Genomic DNA, 22,825 nt, shown 5'->3' with positions numbered 1-22,825 from the left:
ATTCATGTACTTACGTGGAGTTTTCAGGCTTTAGGCTGTCAGACACAATAAGAACGGCTACATATGTACAGTACATATAGACCACTTAGCAACGCGTCAGAAATTCCATACAGACATTATACATAAACACATTATGTTGGCATCCTATTATTATTATTATTATATTATTATTACACTCCCTTGCGTCTTCGGCGACATGCACAGCAAGTTTGAAGTCAATCGGTCGGGCGGTTCTTAAGATATGTGGGGCGCCCAGACCGCTGGCCTTGGAGTCCGGGCACCGTGGCTCATGACAAGTAGCTTGACGGCGCACCGCGGGTTCGAGTGCCGTTCCCGATGGTCCTTGCTGCATGTCTCTCCCCATCTCTCTCCCCCTGTTTCCTGTCCATCTCTACTACAAACTATGAATAAAGGCAGAAAAACTGCCAAAAATATCTTTAAGATATGTGGGGGATACACTCACACACGCATACATATTTTTCGCATTTATAGGCAAGGCAATACAAGTTTATTTGTATAGCACATTTCAACAACAAGGCAATTCAAAGTGCTTTACATAAAACATTAAGCAAAGGAAAAATAAGTGAAACACCCATCTACTTAAAGGAGAATTCCGGACAAATTAAGTGTTATCTTTGATGTCTCGTTACTCACCTACCGACGTAAAAAGTGGCGTTCTTTTTTTCCATAGATTCCCCTGCGCATGTTTGACTATCATGAGACTCTACAATGAATCGTAGTAGAGAAAAAAATAACTTTGCATCGGTTATAATAGACGAATTTCCCTAACCCACGCGCTCCCATTATGACAACGGAGGGGGTTTAAAAAATGACGACAGGGGAATCTATGGAAAAAAAGAACGCCACTTTTTACGTCGGTAGGTGAGTAACGAGACATCAAAGATAACACTTAATTTGTCCGGAATTCTCCTTTAACACATTGATTGCCAAGATCGCATATATGCGTTCTTTCAAATCCATCACTTGATAGCCTACAGTAGATCGCATATATGCGTTCTTTCATTTTTGGGGGAAAATTCCCCAAAAAAAACGGCTGTATCTCAGTTTCTTTTTTTTCCATTGAAAACCACCCGTTTTCAGCGGACCAAAGCTCCAAAATGGCGGATCGCGGTTGGAAACTTGTCGTTCCCATGGATACACAGATCCTTCCGTCTACTCACAGGAAACTTTTTTTGTGTGTTTTTTTTACACAATGTCGGTTCCACTGCGTTTCAAATATCATCGGATTGAGGTAATTATACGCCGGCACGGGGATAGAAAACTATAAGAAACACGTATTCAGTTCACAATAGGAAAAAAAAGGAAACAGGAGATAGGCTCCGGAGATACTTCAACATATGGGGAGCCAGATAGATAAATTATTATATTTCCGTTAACTTGCATTGATCCCCATTGGAAAATTTGTTATCTGCATTTACTTTTACTTTTAATAGTTCTCTATCTATTAGGGGTTTAGTGTCTTGCTCAGGAACACTACAGCACGAAGCAAAGAGGTGCTGGGAATCGAACCAGGGACCTTACGATAGAGCCTTGCTCTACTGTGTAGTGTGTCCATCAACACCTGCGTTGAATTGTGTTCCACTCCCAACGGCAGCCATAAAACAGTTTATTTTTTAGTTTTGTGTCTTGTGGGACCAAAATGCAAAGACATAGACAGAATGAGAGAGGGATGGGAAGGATTTTACAATTTCAGCACCACAGACAAAAACACTGACAACTGGGAATAGATCGTTGCAGATCTCTATGTCTAATGTATCAACATCAATAGTTTCACAACTATTAAAGTGTGTTGTTCAGCCTAACACACTGTGTGCATGTTGTGGCCTTTCTCGGTGAATTGGCAATGGAAAATAGCTGATAAATGAAAAAAATATATAGACTTATCTGTATAGTATGTTGTTTTATCAACAGCCTACAGTATATTCTATGGGATTGTTGGTCATGGGTCCCCTGGCACCCACTGGCAAAACTTCATAGCAAACAAAGTCATGTTTTACAAGCATATAGAAGCTAGTATACAGTACATTTCCTCATAGCCAGAGTGAGTTGTGTGAGCAAAATGGGAAAGGAGAGAGGTAGAAAGAAAGATTTCATTGGTCAAACCTGTGTTTTTGCAGACAGAATTCTGCAACACAGTTGCAGAAAAACTGATGCATGAAAGTTCCACCCTGGTGTGTAAGCTTCCATTATAACCCACAAAATCATTTCATGTCTTTCTCTCTTTCTTTCTTTCTTTATTTACGGGACAGTGCACGTTAATGAACTTTCAATACATGTACAAACATGTAATCAATTGAATATGATCTCAAATGTTATTTCAATCAACGTTCCTTGCCATAATCCATGCAGAAATTTGTGGTTGAGGTGAAAGGCCTTTATGTTCTTAACCCCACATTTTGGAATGGACAGAAGGACCATGCAAAAAAGAGTTCAAAGGACTGCAATATTTGTCAGACCTGCCTACCCATGCTTTAAAATAGCAGAGGTCCATAAATATTTTTTTTACATTTAGTTTGCTGTCCCACTGAGCAGTACACATATTCTTCAACATCTGCTCTGGTCAATTCATAAAGAGTGAGAGCCCCCACTGTCTGAGAAACCATTAAATGAGATTTGCATGCACAACAATTAGTGCATGCCAGTCCCAGTACCTGACAATTAAGGAATTAAAGACAAATACACAAACACAGGAAAACCAAATGACACCAAACTGTCTTTCTGAATGTTTGCCAATGATCAGTAACATCTTAAAAGAATCCCTGGCTGATAAGCCTTATATGCCTTAATACTGTACATAATAATTGCCTCTATAACTAAAAATAAAAACACCTTAAATATTTTATTTATTTTAGAAATAGTTCATGTTTTACTTAAGCGGGACAGTGCCACTAGCACTAGCAAGTTGAGGATGTCATTTCATTTGCCCATGTGTTGTCTATCCCTATGGAATTTATGGAATGTATGTGCTAATAAAAAAACAACTTAATACTTACTAAGGTTAATATGAGCATTAAATCAACATTTTAAATATGTTTTATTTGCACATGCATTCCATACATTAAAGGGCTGGACCACACATGGACAAATGACATCATCAACTTACGACGGGCATTGTCCCTCTTGAGTAAAAGGTTTAACTGTTTATAAAAGGTGTTTTTTTTTTTCAAGTTATTTTTTTGTTATTTGAGTGCATAACAGGCTACAGTGCAATCCTATGACTATTATCTACTGGAGGGATTTCTGTTCCCTGCCCCAGTGCCCCACTCTTCTCATTGGCTTTGTCCGTCATTGAGCCAGATGACTGGCTGCCGGAAGGTTGTGGCCAGCATCTGAAGAGGCTGATGGCATGGTTGTGGAAGGTCTTGTCCAACAGGAAGTACATCACAGGGTCAGCTGAACCCCTCAGAGCAGTCAGCAGGAGCAGACAATTTTTCAACTTGAGGAAGATAAAGACAAAAATACTTATTTATTTTAGAGTATGTCATTTTAACAATGATTATTGGACTTTGTCTTGACACACTGATCACACCATAGCAAATTGTTTGCATAAAAATGCAGCACAATCTCTCTACATACCGTATCCTGTTTTTCTAGCCATAGACACTGTGTCCTATAGATCAGTAAATAAGAGTGCCCATTGCTTTACTGGAGTACAAATTTGCTCACCTCAACGAGGCTGGAAAGTGGATGACAGTGGTGATTTGTGGTGGGACTGGGTGCTGGAACTGTCAGTTGTTGTTGGACCAAAGAGACAAAGATGGGCTTGAATATGTGGTGTGGTAGAAGACACACGACCAGAACCACCTGGCAAGAGTAAGACAAGGAAGTTCTGATTATTAAAGTCTCAAATATGGTGCATTGAAATTTATAGTGACTATAAAAAGTGTTCTGTCTCCCTTTAGTGCGAGGGCAATAAACTCGCAATAACTTGTATTTATAAAATATCTTAATGAAAAGTTGCCATGGATACATGAACAGAATCATTTCTTCCTTTTAAATTCCCAGTTACTCTCCCTTGGTGTTTTCAACCACATTTGCAAAGGAATGAGAGAAAATCTGAGGTTGAGTAATTTTTTTTATAGCCACTGTTTGTTTATATGGTAAATGTAGTACATGTAAAAGATATTGATACACTAAACCAATTCACCTGGATGACCACAATGTTCCGGAACACCCGTGCCAGCAGCCTCCGCGAGTCTGTGATTTTTGTACTCCGGCATGAGCGCCTGATGTGCCGCAACACCGTCATGTAGCACAGCTGCACCAGCAGGAAGCACACGAAGAACACGGCCACGGCGAACACAGTGGACGCCCTGGACAGACTGCCCCCTATCTCCACCGCCGGGCTGTAGCACACCTCCTCCGCTGCTCCTCCCGCTCCGCCTCCTGCCCTCATGGCTTCCTCTTTCGAGTAATACACCGTCACGGGCACGATAGCCCCCACCGCCAACACCCAGACGGTAGCGCACACGGCCCTCGCAACGGAGGCCTTCCTCAGGCCGGTGAAGACGCTGTGCGGCAGAAGCGTAGTGCAGGCACTGGGCCTGGTGGCATGCGTGTGCCGGATGAGGGTGGAGAAGCGGCTGAGGGCCACCCAGGTTAGGATGACTACGCCGATATAGATGTTGATGTGGAGCACGGGGGTGGCGACGTACAGAACGAGCTGGCACACAAACCCGTCCAGTGGCCAGGACAGACCGTTGGTGTAGTAGGACGCCAGGAAGGGCGTGGTGAGGACCAACAGCAGGTTGGAGAAGCTCAGGTGGGACAGGTAGACGTGGGTGGAGGTTCTGGAGGGAATGCAATGCAAGAACACCCACAAAGACAGGGCGTTGCCTGGGAGACCAGTGAGGAAGAGGAGAGCATACAGGCAGGTGAGGAAGGTGAGGGTGGCACGTGTAGGACAGAGGGAGAACACGGAGTCTGGGTGGGATGCAGGGGTCAGAGTCGAGAGGGAGCTGTTAACCAGCAGGGAAGAGTAGGGTGAATTCTCCATTGAGCTACAAATGGACAAAGGGGTAGAGAGATACAGCATTAGGGCTTTTCACACTACTCTTAGCTATGGGTGAAAACTAACCCCTGTTAGCCCTGGGCTTACAGTAGCTTCGTGCCTACACCTTTGAAAGTGGTATATTCCTAAACCCTCATCCAGAGCACAGTTACAGTATCCCCAGAATCACTGGGGTTAAGATCGCTAGTGTGAAATCAGGTTCGAACAAAAGCAAAGATCCTGCTTGAGTTGTCTACAACATAAACAAGTTGCGTGCTGCAGTTGTGAGTGTACTAAAGATGTTATCCTTGGGCTTTTTAAGGATGACATTAAGGACAAATGTAAATTGTCCCTGGGATGAGCTGAGCAGTGTAAATAGTTAATTCTGCTGACCATTTGATAGTCATTTGGATAGAGAAACATTTCCTCTTCCAAGAAGATGTAAAACATCATTGAACAACATGTTCCAGCTTATTTTTGACACAGTTGATACAGAAGGTGTTACATAATTGACTATATACCTCATGTAATACATCATAAGCCAACATATAATCAATAAGTAATTATCTGAATGATTGTCAGTACGAGCCACAAACTTTTACTCTTGACAACTCTAAATTGAAAAATTGGCATTGCACTCTGATCAATTCTAGTTTGCTTCATACATACCAATCACAAGAGTCCTGATTACATTCGGAATCGCAGGGCTTTCAACAGCAACTCCCCTAACCCTAACAAAATGCACACAGAAGGTGATACATTTACTGGCAGTGGAAGGTAGAATGAGAAGCTTCTTGTACGTCGATGCTGATCTAGTCATTCTGAAAGAGGAAGTTGTATTAATATCCTGTAGCTGAGAACCTATAGCTACAGGTATGTTTCATTTGTCCGTTTCATTTTAATTTGCTATAATGCTGTGACCACTTGCCCTGTTGTTTGCCAAGTGCTCATGGCACTTACTCTAACCTTTTGTAAGCCACACTGGATGAAATGCTTACAATGCATTTCAATGTATTTGTAATGCACGTATGTCAAGCATCATTGGATGCATTGTTGCGGAAGTGACAATATGATAAAGCACGGAAACTGTGAGTGTGTTTTGTGAGTGTGCATTTTCACCAGCTGATCTTACACGAGGAAATAACTTGCATGTATTTCAGTGGTAGCATATTGTTTCACTTGTATCATGTTAGATGATCTAAAGCACTTCATTTTCTCTTGGTTCTTCCCTTTTTCTGCTGATCTACAGTACAGTATGAGGGCTGAATTTTGAGAAATACTTCAGTGTTTTGGCCAAGGATGAACAAAAATACATCAAAAATGTATTCTGATATCTGATACATAATTCATTATGCCCCCAAAATGTAAATGGGTAAGAATAAACTGCCGTCTACTACTGGATTATCTGCTGCTATGCACCAACATTTCTTCTAATCCAATTCTGATCCTAGTCTGGGCACAGACTCTTAATCTGGTCTTTGTCAGCTCCTGAAAATAAGATAAACAACAATAAACAATCAAAATGAGCAACGTATTTTTATTTTGAAATTCTGGAACAAAGAAGCGATATACCATACACTATGTTGCAACTAGACATTTGTTTCAATCCACCCAGAATCCTGTGTGGAACAAAATGTCTTTGCAAGTTTCACTTGCAAGCTGCAGACACTGACAGTAGAACCTGCTTCTTTGTTCCTCCAGTACATGGTTTATTTCCTATGCAGCTGCTTTTCCTTTTATATTATTTGTATACAAAAAGAAAAAAACATTCCCCGGTAAGAAATACTGTTAAGAATAATGTTCTTAATGGTATTGCTTACCGGAGAAGGCAAACTAATAATACTAATACTAATAAGTACATATATTATATGTACATAGTATACATAAACTAAGTAATATATAATTTAATTATAACCTGTTCTTTTGGGGGGCAGTTTTTATTTATTTATTTAGATAGATAGAGAGACAGACAGACAGAAATGGCATAGATAATGAGGAACAAGCAACACAGGTCTCAGGCTGGAATCGTACCAGGTAAATTTGCAATAATGAAGCCAAGATTCAAGAGTAGTATTTTTTTTACACTGATACAAGTAGGCTATGTGTGTGAATGTGGGTGTCAAAAAAGGAAGACTCACAAATTAGTTTCAAATCTTCTTTTAGTGCACTGAAGCCGCAATAAAGTAACTTCTGGTTTAGTATCACAGTTGCCAGAAGATATGAGCTAATCCACTGCTACTGGAAACCCTAACCCTTGCACCATTAAACATACTCCAGTGGAGGGCACTCTTCAATGGTAATTTCTTCTATGTTGTCTATTGTCCATTTATCTTCTGCCTTGGGGTGGTGCTGCTGTTCTAACTGGTTGGGCAGTAAAGAGTGTTAGTTTTGTAGACGAGGGCTCACATTTCCCTGTGTGCCTTTATCATCACATTGTATAATTAATATTTGAACCGATGTCATACAAAACCAGAAATGAACAACTCATACAAAGCTAGTTAGTTTATTTATTCATGTATTTATTGAATTTACACCCATTTTAAATTATGCATATCTACCAGAGAAGTGTTGCCTTAAAATGCATCTTGTTTATTTGACACGGGTCTCAAAAGCAGTGACATTTTGATGTGTCATTTTAACCAGTTTAAACCTGACGGCGTCTATTTCGGGCATGTCATTATATGTGAAAATTTTCAAAATGGCAGATGTACTACAGTAGCTCACAACATGTTGCATTGTGACGTGTTGTGAGCTTGTAGATTGGCTCTTTTCAAACATTATTGAATAACAGTATGGACCCATGCTTAATAAAACATGTGGCTTGTTCTCCATAAGCTTCTGATCTCTGGAATTAGCAAGACTACCCACTTTTTTATATAGTCTGTAAAGTTGCTATTTCTCTTTCATTTGGTTTCATCATAACGTATCAGCATGTCCTATGTCCGTGAGCTCACTTTGTTCATCTGCTGCTTTTATTTCAACAGTGCTTGAGCACATGAATGAATGGTTTGAAATAAAGAGAAGTCCAGCAGAATTTTTTTTCACAATAATTACAGTCATTTTTGTAATCACTCCTGTCTGTGTGTATGTGGTGTATGACCACATACTGTCTGTGAAAAAACAGCTAGTGAATGGATCAGGGATTTTCATGAAACTTGGTGGTAATTATGAGTAGGCTGCCTCAAACAGATGGATAACTATTAGGTCTCAAAGGTCAAGATCACTATCAAGGTCAAGATCAAAATGACATAAAAATCAAGGTCAAAACAACATAATTGGTCATATCTTAGGAACAGGATGTAGAACGTAGAAAGAGATTTTGGTGCATGCAGGGTTTTCATCCATGTGCTTTTTTTAAATTCCCTCTGTGATGCTCGTTTTATAATTCTTTGCTTGTTGTCCACTGATCCTCATGAGAGCAAGGTTATTGCTGATCACTGCTATGACCCTGGCCGGGTCATACTGTACCAAAGACTATAAAAATGGGACCAAATGCCTCCCCCTGCTTGCCACTCATGTCCAGGTGGTGGACTTGTACATCATTGCTAGAGGAAGCAGGTGTACATGTTATTGTTTTTATGTTTTTATGTTTTGTGTGAGGACTGCGGATGAAAATTAGCATCTTTGCTAAATCCGGTGTATTTACGTTCATGTGACGTTCATTAATATGCTCTGTCCTGTCTAAATAAACAAATAAAGTAAAGTACATCAAGCCGCCTCACGCTACATAAACAGGAGACAGGCTCCTGCCCTATGGGCCACATAGTTCCCAAGGCTACTTACTTACGTTTTTTGTAAACCATGACCGAAATAAATAAACTACCTAACTACTTACTTTTACTGCTAAGACAATGACTTAATGGCCACCTGGCACCTCCATCATTTTATGGGCAAATGTTATGTCATGCAATCTCAGAATCTGCCATAACTTTCAGTTGGTATCTTTTCAGATTGTTGAGGTCCTGACGTATGCCTGTCAGACCACTTCCTAACCTCTGTTGGGTCTCGGATTAATGCAAAAAGACAACATAAACAATGAATATCATTGCAAACAGAATATGTATGTTGTGATTTCCAAATTGACCTGGCACACTACAACCCACATTGATTTAACTATGCCTAGTGTCCACTGACAGCATTCCTAATCCCAGTTGATGCCTGTCTACTGACAGAATTCCTATTCCCATTCGCCACCTCAACAGTGGAGCTGCTCATGCCCTCTCGTATGACTAACATGTTGCCCACCAATCGCAGCACCTCTTTTCTCACAGACGAGGACAGCAGGAAATACATAACGGGATCCAGGCAACTGCTCAAGGCGGAAAACAGAAGAGCCACCTCATTGGCCTTGTCGACCACACCCCTCCAGAAACAGGAAGTGTGTGTGATCTGGGAGTATATGTAGAAGAACCTGACCAGGTGATAGGGGACGAAGCAGATAATGAAGAGAAATAGGACAAAGAAGGACTTCTTGGCGGTTCGGGTGTAGCGGTGCGCATTAGGCATGTCCGGTTTCTCTCGTGATGTCCTTAAAAGCTTCTGGGCAATCTTCCCATAAGACACAACAAGTGCGAAGAATACGAACAAGAAGACAGCCACTAGGGTGAGGTTGATGTAGGCTTTCCACTTTGCATTCTGGAGGTGCTTATATTGGAAACACCTATTCAAGACATATAGACTATTAGTTAGTGATACTGGTAGCACGTTATACACATACAGGGACTGTTGCGTCAAATGTGAACTTTGAGACAGGATAATTTAGTTTGATTAAAGATATCACCAACCTGCTGACATCCCCCTCTTTCTTCGAGAACACCATCACCAAACAGGTGACTAACGCCATGACCCAGATGGTGGCACAGGCAACAGTGCTCCATCTTCTGGCGTTTGGCCGGAACTGCATGCCATGTTGGATCGTCAGGTAGCGGTCCACGCTGATCAACCCCAGCAGTGTGATACTGATGTACATGTTCATGTAGAAGAGGTTTCCCACTACTTTGCACATGGTAGGACCCATGTCCCAACGGTTATCTTGGCTGTGGTAAAGCACTCTAAAAGGCAGACACGCAACCAGCAGCAGGTCTGCAAAGGCCACGTTGATGAGGAGCACGCGGACAGAGTTCCTTTTGGAGTCTCTGAAAAACACACAGAGAGCCAGCAAGTTGCCAGCCAGACCCAGGATAAAGAGCAGCGAGTAAAGAACCGCTAGGGGGATCTGCAGTGAGCTGTCGTCCATAAGGCAGGGTTCAGGTGTCATTACTGGGGTCACCTGGCTGTTGTCGTTGGGGATGAGGAAAAGGGAGGTGTTCGGGAATAGGAAGGTGCTCGTGGCAGTCGTGGTCGTCAGAAAAAAATCGGCCATCATGTTGGATATTAGTTTCGCAGCACTACATATAGAGAAAAAGAGGGAAAAAATGTTTTTTTGATACATGTGGCCTGTTTTATTAGTTTTATTTACTATAATGATTAGCAGATTAACTACTGTATAATGTGTTTTGGAGTTGTTCTGGTCCTCTTGGGAAGATCTCACATTCACTGGCGCTGGTGTATGTGATGGCCCTGGGCCAGCTGTGTGGTTTTGGACTGGATCAACATTAATCCTGCCCTCTAAGCCCAGCTGACTACCTCAGCACCAGGCCCAGCAGGAACTAAATTACATTGATATTTTTTTGATAAGTTCTACTCAACTAAACTTAAAGCCCTGTTATATTTTGTTGCGTGCCGGTGTAATTCACCAAAAATAGAGGATCTGCAAGCTTATCTTGTAGACCTTACAACTAAGCCTATTTTAGGTACATCTTATCCAAAGATCAGTTAGATTAGCTAATGGGAAGGGATATTTTATAGAAGTGGTGCTTGTTTTTGTTTTGCAACTAACTAGCTGTACTCCCCAACAGTGCACAATCATTTATTTAGTGCAAAATAATGAGGTCACATCAAGAGATCTGAACCCCCAATAGAAACCCAACACATTTTAAGTTTGCATAGGGAGAACCAGAAAAACATGATACCAATGGTTTACAGAGGAAAGTAGTACTCACCGTGTGAATGCAGTCCATTGACCTGTTGAGTGCTCTTGTTTTCTGTGTGACTGTGTGGCAGCAGAGAATTAAACACAGAACGGTAGCTCCCTTGTGACTCCTACGGTGCACTTTCTTTTCATCTGACTCATTCCACAGTTTCCCCATTCGTTGAATCTGATGGAAAAACTCTACAGATTGATTTCCACAATAGACTCATCTCCTCCAGGATCTTTTTCTTCCCCATCCATTCAGCATCCAATCCTCATGATATCAGACTTCACCCCTCGTAAACTATACTACGCCACAAGGTCCAAAGGCAAATCCTCTCTCTCCTCTGCTCCCTCCTCTTTTACTTTGTGTACAGCTGAACACAGCTGTGCTCACGAGTCACGAGAGCAGACAGAGAAATGCTGAAAAGAAGAATGTGGTGATGCTTCTTGGATAGTTTAAGGAAGGAAGCCAGAGCCTCAAAACCACAGAGCAGTGGGTGACAGAGAGATTGGGGCAGGGCCGCAGTGCAGAACTTTTGATTAAACGTGGAACCACAGAGCACTCACTCACCGCTTGTGTACAGCATGTTGTCCCACATGGGCTCTGATTATAATACAGAGGTACCTGTCGAGTGTACAGTACTCTGCTATGTAAGAGATGGGTTCCAGAAATACCCAATGCATGCCATCCAAGTAATCAAAACAATGGCTAGTGGAGATAGCCAGAGACAAGTTTAATTGCCACCCAGGAGACGCCGGTAGCCACAAACCAACGTCAACATCTCAAGTTAACGTTTCTTAAGCATAGAGTACTATAGTGAATATGAATTTTGTTGCCAGCATAATAGTCTTGGTTCAACGTAGAGCAATGAGTTGAGTTGTGGGAAAAAACCAATACAGTATCAGAAATGTTATAGGTGTGGTGTTATTGAGTTCAGACAACTAGTTAGATACCCCATTTTATATCAGGACTTCACAATTTGTAATAGTAAATAGGCTACCAAAACCCTATTTATAAAGTCTTGGTGGTTCAACAGTCTGCACCACATCACACTATCAACACCATTCGCACTTCACACAGGGTGAAGTGGATTTTACCAAAATGTCAACCACTCTTTTCAACATTATAAACATCAAGGTCACTGACTGTCTGAGTCACTGACTGATGAAGTTGCACCATTGGATCACTCACCTCAGCCGAGCATCGGCTCCGCCTTTATCCCTTGTTTCAAAGCATCTAGCAGTTCATTCACGATCCAACCATAATATGGTTGGATAGCCTAGCATATTATGCTAGGCCAGGTTTTGATTTAGTCTTGTTTCATGTTTTTCTAAAAGTCATAACATTGTTTACCCACCTTGTTACCCACCTCCTGATTAACTCCTGGAGTAATGTTTCAGTTAATGTTGTTGAAATAAAGGACACCAAACGGATGCAATTCTAAAAACGAAATGTCCACACAAAAATGTTCATTAACTCTCTCGTTTTATTCTAAATTGAGTTCAGATGATTACCTTACTTCTAAGAACATAGTGGTATAGTATGTGCAATACACTAAGTTGTACAATCACTATTGAGTTAACGGAGCCTAAGAAAACACATGATTTATTCTGTTTGGTAAATGGTTCAGCGTTACGGTTAGTATCTGCCCCAACACCTTCCTATAGCATACATTAATCTGCCGTGGCTAGTCAGCCTGTCTCAGGTAAAACAGACAAAGAAGGGATTTACCTTTTAATGTCTCATTCAACCAAGTCTACACTGAAAGTAGAAGAGGTTAAAATTAGAAAAACGGAAGACAAAACTACTAAGTGGTCACCAAAAGGAAAGAGTGTTTAAGTCACAAGATTGAGATGAGCTTTAAGATTGCAGCCAAAATTATCACTAGTAAATTTGAACCTATGCTTGTCAGTTATTCGTTTCTTAAGGCTTTTAATCTCCGATTCTGTTGGTTATTCATGTGTGCTAGTGGTGGGCAGGAGGGTGTGTGGAGATCTGAGGGCTTTGTGGTTTGGGGCTTTGGGTGTGTCTTATACATGTGATTATTGTCATTCATAGGAGGCAGTCCCTCTTTAATTATCAAAAGAAGAGCTTCATATCTCTCTCTCTCTCTCTTTCTCTCCCTCTCCTACTCCCTTCCACTTACTCTTCTTTCCTCCCTTCTTCTCAGCCCCACTGTGTGTTGCTGGCATCCAAGGAGAACTCTGCTCCAGTGAAGCTAGGGGGGTTTGGAGTAGCAATCCAGCTTGGTGAATCAGGACTGGTGGCAGGAGGTACAGTACATTCTGTGACACATCACTGCAATACCCATTTTTACAGACAGATAATGTGCATGCACACACACTTTTCCCATTCCCAGGCATTACACAGATATTTTATATCCTCATCACAAGTCTTACAGTATGTTCCTGTTAGCAGTCAACTAATCTCTCAAGACAGATTCAGAGCTCTGCAGCTGAATCTGTCTGCGACTCCCATTACAACGTGTAGAGTTGTTGTTATTAGGAATTAAAACAAAGGAGCACCACCGGAAGAGGAGGGCTGAAGGAGAGTAAACAAGCCGGCATCCGGTCTCTACTCTTTTTTTTAAATTGTCAATGGGTTCCCAGATTGGCAGTCAACTGAATCATATTTGTACAACTTCAGGAAAAATGCTATTTTCATTTTCTTACCATGATCGACAATTCACTTATTTGAAGCAAATAAGAGGACAAGGCACCCTTCCCCTGGCTCCCCTTGTCTATGAAAACGCTTAACATATGAAGAAGTTAATTTCTAAGTTCTAACTGCATCTGCCATAGTTGGAAACATGAGTATGGAAGTAGCAGATTTTGAATAGCAAGGCAAGTGCCAAGATATATTATTCAAAAAAGAAAGTCTGGCAAGAGGGGAGCCCAAAGGCTTAGGAGGGGCTTAGAGTCAGCCCAGATTTGGACGATGCTTTAGAAAGGAGTGGAAAAAATAATGTGTACTAACCACACACATTGGTTAGCACACATCTAGACATCCATCCATACAATTAACATACTGACATAGTGAATAACTAAATGCCACAAGGAGGAGGCTGGGGAGGTGGAGGGAGTTTGATCACTGACAAGCTGGAGAAGAGGTGCTGTGACTTATGACCTATGCCGAGTGTGTAGTTTGAAGAGTGAGCAGCGTTCTCCATAAAAAGACCGCCTAGAATGAACCAATAGGATTGAGGGTGTATTTGTTAGCTTGTTGGCGAATGAGATTGGAGGGTGACTTAGCGTGGGGAACAGCCTGACTGCGGTGACTGCTGAATTGCAATGCTCAGTTTCATGCATGAATGTATGCGCTCACTAGGGCTTTCACCAACTAGTCGACTAGTATAACCACTAGTCGACTCTGTTGGTACTAGTCGAATAGTTTTTTTTTTTTAATGCCATAGTAATGGCCCATCTTACTATTATTATTATCCTCCTGACTTTATTTTTTATCAGAAGGGGGTCAAAAGTATGCCCAACTAGAAAAAGTGCTCCTCGGAGCACAGGTCTCCGCCAGGTCAGGTAAGTTATTGTGGCCTCCTGGTGGCGCTATAATAGGCCAATGTGAAAAGGGTGCCATTTGTTCAAGGGCTTTTCACTGCAATCGGACACTGCATTCATGATTTGAGGCATTTTGTTCCAAAAATATGTTTGCAAAATTAGACCTGCTGGTGGCGCTATATCAGGCCAATGTGAAAAGGGTGGCATTTCTTCGTCGGCCTAATAGAATTGTGCGTGTGAAATTTCACGGAAATCGCAAGCTGCGTTCATGATTTGAGGCATTTTGTTCAAAACTGAACAATCCTGCAAACTTTGGAAGCCAATCTTAGGCAATCAGGATGGAATATGGGAAATCGGATACATCTGTGTTGATCACATGACTATAGAGATACTGTGTACCGATTTGTGTGATGTTTGGACAAAATCTGTAGGAGTAGTATCAATAAATGTGTTTTGCACATATTGGCCTCCTGGTGGCGCTATAACAGGCCAATCTGAAAGATTTGGGCCAGAGGTTCTGAGTTGGCATCCAGGGAGTGTGCGTGCACAGTTTCGCAGCGGCCGGGCCAACGGTGCCAGAGATTAGCTGATAACGGACGGACGGACGGACGGACGGACGGACGGACGGACGGACGGACGGACGGACGGACGGACGGACGGACGGACGGACGGACAGGGGGTAAAACATACTCTCTCGCCATGCCTTTCGGCCTGGCGGAGACAATAAAAGCCTATTATTGGGCAATGGGGATCCTTGGAGACGCTGCTGTGCTGCTGTGCCAGAAGTGCTTCCCTTAAAACGCCATAAAAATAAGGGCAGGAGGATAATAATAATAGTAATATAGTAGTAGGATGGCATTAAAACAATGCCCCCCCTAAAAAATAAATAAATAAAAAAAAACTTTATTTTTTTAAATTATTTTTTTTAATGTAAATTTCGACTAGTCGACTACTACTTGGTCAAATGAGTCGACTAGTAAAAATCATTAGTTGTGAATGCCCTAGCGCTCACAGTGCCTCATTCGTGTCCTCATGCATTAGCCAATTCCCGCATATCTGAGTAAATACCTCCAAAAGGTTAGCGACACCCACAGTCACAATACCAGAGGGAGCGTTAACAACAATTTGGTACCACCCACCCATAAATCAAACATGGGCAAATTCTCCTTCTACAGCACTGCCACCCAGGATTGGAATAGTCTAACTCCATCCCTCAAAAAATGCAGTTCGCTGGGCTCATTTAAAAGAGCCTTAAAAAATCACCTTTCAGGAGGCCAAAGGTGGAGGTAGTACCATTTTCCCGTTAGACAGCAGACCCCCCCCCCCCCCCCCTGTTCTTGTACATATTTTTTTCCCCTCTTTTTCATTTTTTTTGTTGTACATAGTGTTATATATTGTTTTTGGCTGTTTATTTTGTAATGATATTTGAACTGTGGTGCCACTATATATGCCTATGAATTAAATACCAAGGCCCTCATTGGAAACAAGTCCGCAAGGACTTTTATGAACGGACCTGTTAGACAAAGTATTTTAAATGTAACTGTGCTGTTTTACATTTTTTGCCTAATAAAATATTCAATCAATCAATCAATCAAATCACATAGCTTAAACTAAGGTAAATATATCATCTGGAATGATAACTTTAAAGCACAATTCAACTTTGGTAGAGTTTTGGGTTACCTTGCCATGATGTAATGATCCAAAATATTCTCCACATTGCGGACATACCGGACAACATTCCGGCATGAAACTTTGCACACACACTCCCAGGCCAAGAATGAACCTCTGTTCTTCGGTTAAAAAAAAAATGTCCTAATGGTGGTGCTATAATAGGCCGATTCATGTTTTTGCCTATAACTCTTGATCCGTAGGTCGCACAGTAAAATAAATCCCTGGATTTGACTCAACTCGCCATATAGTCCACGGCGATTTCCGTCTGACAAGATTTTCCGCCATTTGATTTTTTTTGCAAAACATACTTTTTGCTACTACTCCTACATATTTTTTCCAAAACCCATGCAAATCGGTAGACATTATCTCTGTAGTGATGTGATCAAGACATATCTTTCAGATTCGATTCCGATTGGCTTCCAAAATGTGTGGGAGTGCCTTTTTGCGAATTGCCACAATTCATGAACACTGTGTCCGATTGCCATGACATTTTTTTTTCATGATGGCGCTATAATAGGTGACTTCACGTTTTGGCCTATAACTCTTGAATTGGAGGTTGTACAATCAAATTTGGTTTTACCCTAGATTTCTTGGATAATGACGCAGCAGCTCCCCATATAGGCTCCAGTGCCATTTGTGCCAGACTAGATTTTTCACAATTTTGTGTTTTCTTCAAAACACACTTTTTGCTATTACTCCTACAGATTTTGGCCAAAACATAGACACATCGGTATATATTATCTCTGGATTCATGTGATCAAGATGCATCAGACAGTCAGATTTTTCATATTCCATTCCGATTAGCTATGATTGACATCCACATTTTGAGGCCCGAAAATAGCAGCTCTAAAAGCTCACACTGTGAGCTGGCAGATCGGCTATCTTTGGCACCCAACACCATAATAAATTAGTCTTGACAATACTATAGCTTCACTGCCATCGCTTGTTCATCAGGTCGTGTGGGTACTCCCCACTTCATGGCCCCTGAGGTGGTGAAGAGGGAGCCGTACGGCAAGCCAGTGGATGTGTGGGGCTGCGGAGTCATCCTCTTCATCCTCCTCTCTGGCTGTCTGCCCTTCTATGGCACCAAGGAGCGCCTGTTTGAGGCCATCTGTAAGGGCAAATACAAGGTAAGGGTTCAAAGAAGCAATGTAACTTTCCTCGTCTACCCTGGATTCTACCCGTTTCCTGCGCAAGTGCTGAAATGTTTTACCATTTAGCTAATGAGTCGGCCTGCTTGCTCAGGCGATAAATTGAATCTTGAAAATTCGTGTCAAATCCTGTGTCTTGGTGAGACATGACCTTTGACATGATCTAAATGTCTCAATAGAAGAGCAGGGAGACAAATTGTATAGACAATTGTATAAGTTATATTGTTATATTATATATGTGTGTGTGTGTGTGTGTGTGTGTGTGTGTGTGTGCGCGTGTGCGTGCATATATAGTTACATCCACGCCAGTGGGGTCACATCTCAGAGAGTGCTAAGGATCTGGTGAGGCGCATGCTGATGCTGGACCCTGCTGAGAGGATCACTGTCTACGAGGCTCTCAACCACCCCTGGCTCAAGGTGCATAGATCACAAATTACACACAAACACACACAACGTTTCGTCCATTGCTCAGCAACCATCAATCCTTCCTCCATGTTCTCTCTCATGCTGATACTATCAGTTAGGGCTGCATCCAACAGTGATAGTGGTTTGATGCTAAGCTATCTGCCGCTTGCCTCTCATTGAAAATGAATTACTAGGCGCGTTAGTCGCTTCCCATGTGAAAAGATCTTAATACTTGTACTCTGCAGCCACTGTCCACCCGTGTTCACGCCATGGTGTTGCGTCACAGTGCAGTTGAGCTGCTTTGTATTAGCGCTGTGTCTGTGTGAGTAATGCTCTATGCTCCGTCACGTTTCCCAGGAGAGAGACCGCTACGCCTATAAGATCCACCTGCCAGAAACTGTGGAGCAGCTGAGAAAGTTCAACGCCAGGAGGAAGCTCAAGGTCACAGTCTACACAGGCGAACCCCAACCCCCCCCCCCACACACACACACACACACATACATGAGAGAGATGATGAGATGAATATGTGTACAGCACAATAAATCTGATGCTGAGACAAATATGCGTTCAATAACAGATTTACCTCTTAAGCTCTATTTTATATCTCAGCTATTTGAAAAATGCCGATATATAAGCTAACAATGCAATTTTGACAAATTGTTAAAAAACCATTGGGAAAAATGTGATAATTTTGGGAAGATTGTGGGAAACAAATGTCACACCTAATGGGGATGTCAGGGTTAATGTGGTTTTCAAAACAAGTATAGAATGTGTACTGCAACTGCTGTTGTGGTGCTTCTAGGGTGCTGTGCTGGCTGCCGTCTCCAGTCACAAGTTTAACTCGTTCTACGGAGACCCCCCGGAGGAGCTCCACGACTTCTCTGACGACCCCACCTCCTCAGGTATGTGGTGTGTAAAGTGAGCAATTCATGTAATAAATATGAGACACTGTATGGTACCCCCCCCCCCCCCCCCCCCCCCCCCCACGGGGGGGTTGCAGAACACTCACTATCTTTACCACTTCCTTTTCTTGACTCTAGTCATGGTTCATGTTATTCAACTTCCGTTTTGTCAGGAAGGTCCTATGTGTTTACATTTTCTATTACACGCCTGCCACGTCATTGAGTACTCTGCAGCAGTGGTTCTCAAACTTTTTCATGTCAAGAACCCTCAAATTGATATGTATTTGGCTGCGGACCCCCATCTAAAAATGTTTTGTAATGCTGTATTAACAAATTTAGCTGGGGATCCCCCTGGAACTCCCTGAAGGACCCTGGACCCCACTTTGAGACCCCACTTTGAGAACCACTGCTCTGCAACACATTGAGCCTGATTTATAGCTGTGCACTGGTGTCGCACATCGGAAACAGCCAATGTACAAGCTCACAATGTTGTCACACAATAGCTGTAAAGAGGAAGTGTCATCAAATGCCCCACTGCTCAATTTGTGACTTTCTTTTTTTTTGCCTGAAAAAACTAGTTTCTGCACAAAGTTGTCATAAGCTCATTCTATGAAGTACATTAAGCAATGTGCTGAAAGACGGTTGTCAAAATCCCTGTAACAAACTTGTGAAAGTAAAAAAAAAACATACTTCTTTTTAACAACCAGATATATACTGTATTTCATACATTGTAGCTTAACAGCTTGTCTGCCTATCTGTGTAAAGAGAATATTTTGCCTGCATAGAGCATTTCATAGCCTAACTGAAGGTACACTAGTGCCGTTTTTACACCTTTTTGCAGTGTACTATTCTGTTAGCTTCAGAGACAACATTTCTGTTATTTGTTGAAGTTAACTAGCCGGGTTTTGTTCTCTTTTGGTGCCTTTTAATTCTATAGCATACAGTAAACTTTTTAAATAATATATGAACATATTTCTCGAAGGTCATGATATACATTTTTGTGTTAATGCGTCCAACCTGCTAGGACTACTAGCGGCAGAACGTAGGTATCTCTCTGTTCCTTCTGCACTGTGATGCATGCTATACTTACTCTTCCTATTCATGGCTGTCAAGTCCGTTTGTGTCTTGTGATGTCATGTGTCTGTTTTCAATAGCTGGACCCTTCTGTTCACGTCATACTGAGCATTAATGGATGATGTAGTTCAGAACATTAATTTACCTTTTAAGTGGAGCTTATGTGCATGTTCAAGGTGAATTGTGAGTGCGTGTGGGTGTGTGTGGCCGGATGGTGTGTGTGTGTGGCCGGATGGTCTGTCTGTCTGTGTGTGTGTGTGAGTGTGGGTGGGTGGGTGGGTTGGGTGTATGTCTGGATGTCTGGGTGTGTACTTGTATCACTATTTGTGAGGGCCAAATGTCTCCACAAGTACTGTACAGTAGAATTTGAGAAATACACTTTAATGGTCCTCCTCACAAAAGAAATGGTTAGGAAATTAGGAAAAGGTCAGGTTGGGGTTAGTGTTTGGATTAGGCATTTAGAAGTTAAGTGTAGGGGCCCTATCTTGCGCTATGCCTTGGCACTACCGCTACCTGTTAATTACGCACAAGGCAGCTGGCGCTGTCCCCAAACGATATCTTACGGCCACGTTACCCGCTATACACTCTGTTATTTGCTCCTGGTGGTGTGGCCATGGGCATGTTGCTGTGCTATCCTTAAAATTGCTATCTTTCCCACACACGTATAGGAAAGCGCATAGCGGGTTTTCAGACCACCCGCTATGCCAAATCTGTTTGGTAGAGCGTGCATGCAATGGAACAGGGCGCACAACATTAAGAGGTCTCCCTCACTCCTAATTGTCAACGAATCTCTGTGATTCAAATTTTCCTATAAGCATCAGAAGTGAGAGTGTCAATTCCTTGTGTCAATTGTGTTTATATAAGATGTTAGTCTATTCAAAGACAATGATTTGTGCTGCACAATGCCATTCGCTCCAAACCACCACACTTAGTTTGATTAATCCATTGTGCAGGAAATAAAGAACGGATTACGATACTGTAACATTCTCTATAATCATGTGGATGATACTTATGTGTATCAAATATTGTTTTCTAAGGCAATCAAAGGTTAGACCTTGTGATCCAAACGTCGGGATGTGTGCAACATTGAGGTATGGTACCTCGGTGTGGCTGCAGAGTTATTGAACACCATGGCACTTCTGAATTAAGTGATTGTGAATGTGATTGTCATTACAATTTTTCTGTAATCCACAAAAGTGTGACAGTTAATTCCTTTTGTCAATAAATTGTGTTTTTATCAGCAGTTGCCAGTTAAGCTTATCAAAGACAAATAAAATGTAATTTGATCTGTGTTTGCTATAACCACACAGACCATTCAGTTTAAATAATCCACAAGCGATTGCTGTAATTTAAAGTTCTCTACAACCAGCAATGTGTGAATGATAATTCTCTGTACCAAATCCTAGTTTATTCCAAGGCAATCAACGTCGGACTGCCTCTTCGCTCTTCCATGGGGAGAGAGTGTAGAGTGCACTGGGCATAACGGCTTGCCCAGCCTGCTCTTAAAGGCAATGGCATCTGGCACTCTGATTGGTTTTATTAATGTAACGCCCAAACCACACCTATGCATGATGTAACGGGTAGCGCAGGTGTTTTAGGGATAAGGCTGGTGTCGCAAGGGTTGGATTGGGGGTAAGTCCCTGCGACATACTAGCGTCATGTCCAGGGGGTGTGCATCAAGCTGCCTCACACTACAGAAACATGAGATAGGCTCCTGCCCTATGGGCCACATGGCACGGCAAGGCTTGCGCCCCTTGCGCGAGCATCGCGTAAGGGGATAGCCAAATAGTACTGTATATAGCGCGACTTGGGCGCAAAATAGGGCCCTAGGTGTTGGGGAGGTATGCCTGATTTTACATGTAGTTGCGTGTCAGTGTCTGCGTGTCGCGCATAGAAAATAGCAGATATACAGACAAGCTCTAAATGCGACGTGTTATGAGCTTGTAGATTGGCTATTTTCGGTGCCACGTAACACCACGGGCAGTCAAGTATAACTTGGGCTGTAGGGTTAGAGTTAAAAATGTTAAGGTTTACTTACTTTTTGCTGTCTTGTTTTATTTTTTGTCTTTACTGTCTTTTGTCTTGTTGTTATGACCTTGGTGGGGGGTTGGGGAAATAAGATGTCGAATACTGTACAATGTATTGTCTGTTACATATGAAAAATAATGTAAAGAAGGATGGTAAAAATGGCATTTATGAAGTTGCCACGTTAAACTTTTGACAACTACAACTATCGTAATACAAACGTGTGTGTGCTTACAGGAGCTGTGTCTCAGGTGCTGGACAGTTTGGAAGAGATTCATGCTTTGACAGACTGCAGTGAGAAAGATTTGGACTTTCTTCACAGTGTTTTCCAGGACCAACATCTACACACGCTGCTCGACGTAAGTGTCATTGCACTCACCAGCAACATAAAGAAGTTATGATATTACATTTTTTTATACAGCACATTTCCAAAATGATGTGCCTGGGGATGCTTCACGTAGGCCTACATGAAAAAAAGATACACAGTGCAATTACGAATTAAAACAAGTGCAACACAGTCAAGAAATGTACTTTAGATATAAAAAAAAGACAATGAATATAAAGAATATTTTATGTGAAATGAATAAAAAGCATAAAACAAAGATTTTTTCTATTTAAAAGCCACTTTATAAACCTTTTTAAAAGCTTTTAAAAGAGGACACTTGGGGCACAGATGGGCTGAGTGGGTGGGGCACGTACCACATGGGCTCTGATGCCTGACGGCAAGTCCCGAGTTCGATTCCCAGGCCCGGCGGATCTTAGCTGTGTGTTGCTTCCCGGCGCTTTCCCCGTTTCCTGTCTCTCTACACTGTGTGTGGACTATCAATAAAGATGAGAAAAGCTTGTCTGATTCCACAATTGTGGAGCCCTTATGGCCTACTAACTTCTGTCTTGAGCCTTGCCGCTGGGGGCCGAAAGTATCAGATGATCTGCAGATCTGAGAGTACAAGCAGGGATGTAAGGTGTGAGAATTGGTGATATTGCTAAAATGTTTAGGTAAGTTCAGGTCCAAATAAAAAATCACACCCAGTGTGAAGTGGGCGGTGTGGTCACAGTGGTCATC

The 22,825-nt window shown here is 42.0% G+C and overlaps 3 protein-coding genes across 11 annotated transcripts in view; 1 reads left to right on the top strand and 2 right to left on the bottom strand.

The window, feature by feature from the left end:
* Positions 1–22,825, top strand: part of caska (calcium/calmodulin-dependent serine protein kinase a) — a 143,985-nt gene that overhangs the window by 84,063 nt on the left and 37,097 nt on the right. For all 7 annotated transcript variants that reach the window (XM_080456615.1, XM_080456613.1, XM_080456611.1 and 4 more), the window contains exons 6-11: positions 13,196–13,298; positions 17,160–17,335; positions 17,651–17,773; positions 18,119–18,202; positions 18,564–18,663; positions 22,000–22,121. In XM_080456615.1, coding sequence (XP_080312741.1) covers positions 13,196–13,298; positions 17,160–17,335; positions 17,651–17,773; positions 18,119–18,202; positions 18,564–18,663; positions 22,000–22,121 — 708 coding nt within the window. The remainder of the gene's footprint in view (positions 1–13,195; positions 13,299–17,159; positions 17,336–17,650; positions 17,774–18,118; positions 18,203–18,563; positions 18,664–21,999; positions 22,122–22,825) is intronic.
* gpr82 (G protein-coupled receptor 82) lies at positions 3,213–5,703 on the bottom strand. The gene is made up of 4 exons (XM_080412470.1): positions 5,681–5,703; positions 4,169–5,021; positions 3,688–3,825; positions 3,213–3,457 (listed from the first exon to the last, which is right to left on the bottom strand). Exons 2-4 carry the CDS (start codon positions 5,015–5,017, stop codon positions 3,221–3,223), a joined length of 1,224 nt encoding a protein of 407 aa, XP_080268596.1. The 5' UTR covers positions 5,018–5,021; positions 5,681–5,703; the 3' UTR covers positions 3,213–3,220.
* gpr34b (G protein-coupled receptor 34b) lies at positions 7,304–11,354 on the bottom strand. Of its 3 annotated transcripts, none has more exons than XR_013934938.1 (4): positions 11,053–11,354; positions 9,796–10,398; positions 8,835–9,671; positions 7,304–8,793 (listed from the first exon to the last, which is right to left on the bottom strand). XR_013934938.1 is itself a non-coding variant. In XM_080456801.1 (3 exons), exons 2-3 carry the CDS (start codon positions 10,374–10,376, stop codon positions 9,131–9,133), a joined length of 1,122 nt encoding a protein of 373 aa, XP_080312927.1. In that variant the 5' UTR covers positions 10,377–10,398; positions 11,053–11,354; the 3' UTR covers positions 7,304–9,130. The 3 variants fall into 3 exon arrangements, 1 of the variants encoding a protein (XP_080312927.1); XR_013934939.1 differs by having other exon boundaries at positions 7,304–8,786; XM_080456801.1 differs by having other exon boundaries at positions 7,304–9,671.

The sequence above is a fragment of the Gymnoscopelus braueri genome (assembly GCF_963280865.1).
Source record: "Gymnoscopelus braueri genome assembly, chromosome: 18".
NCBI lineage: Eukaryota > Metazoa > Chordata > Actinopteri > Myctophiformes > Myctophidae > Gymnoscopelus > Gymnoscopelus braueri.
This window is presented reverse-complemented; position numbering and strand designations above follow the sequence as displayed.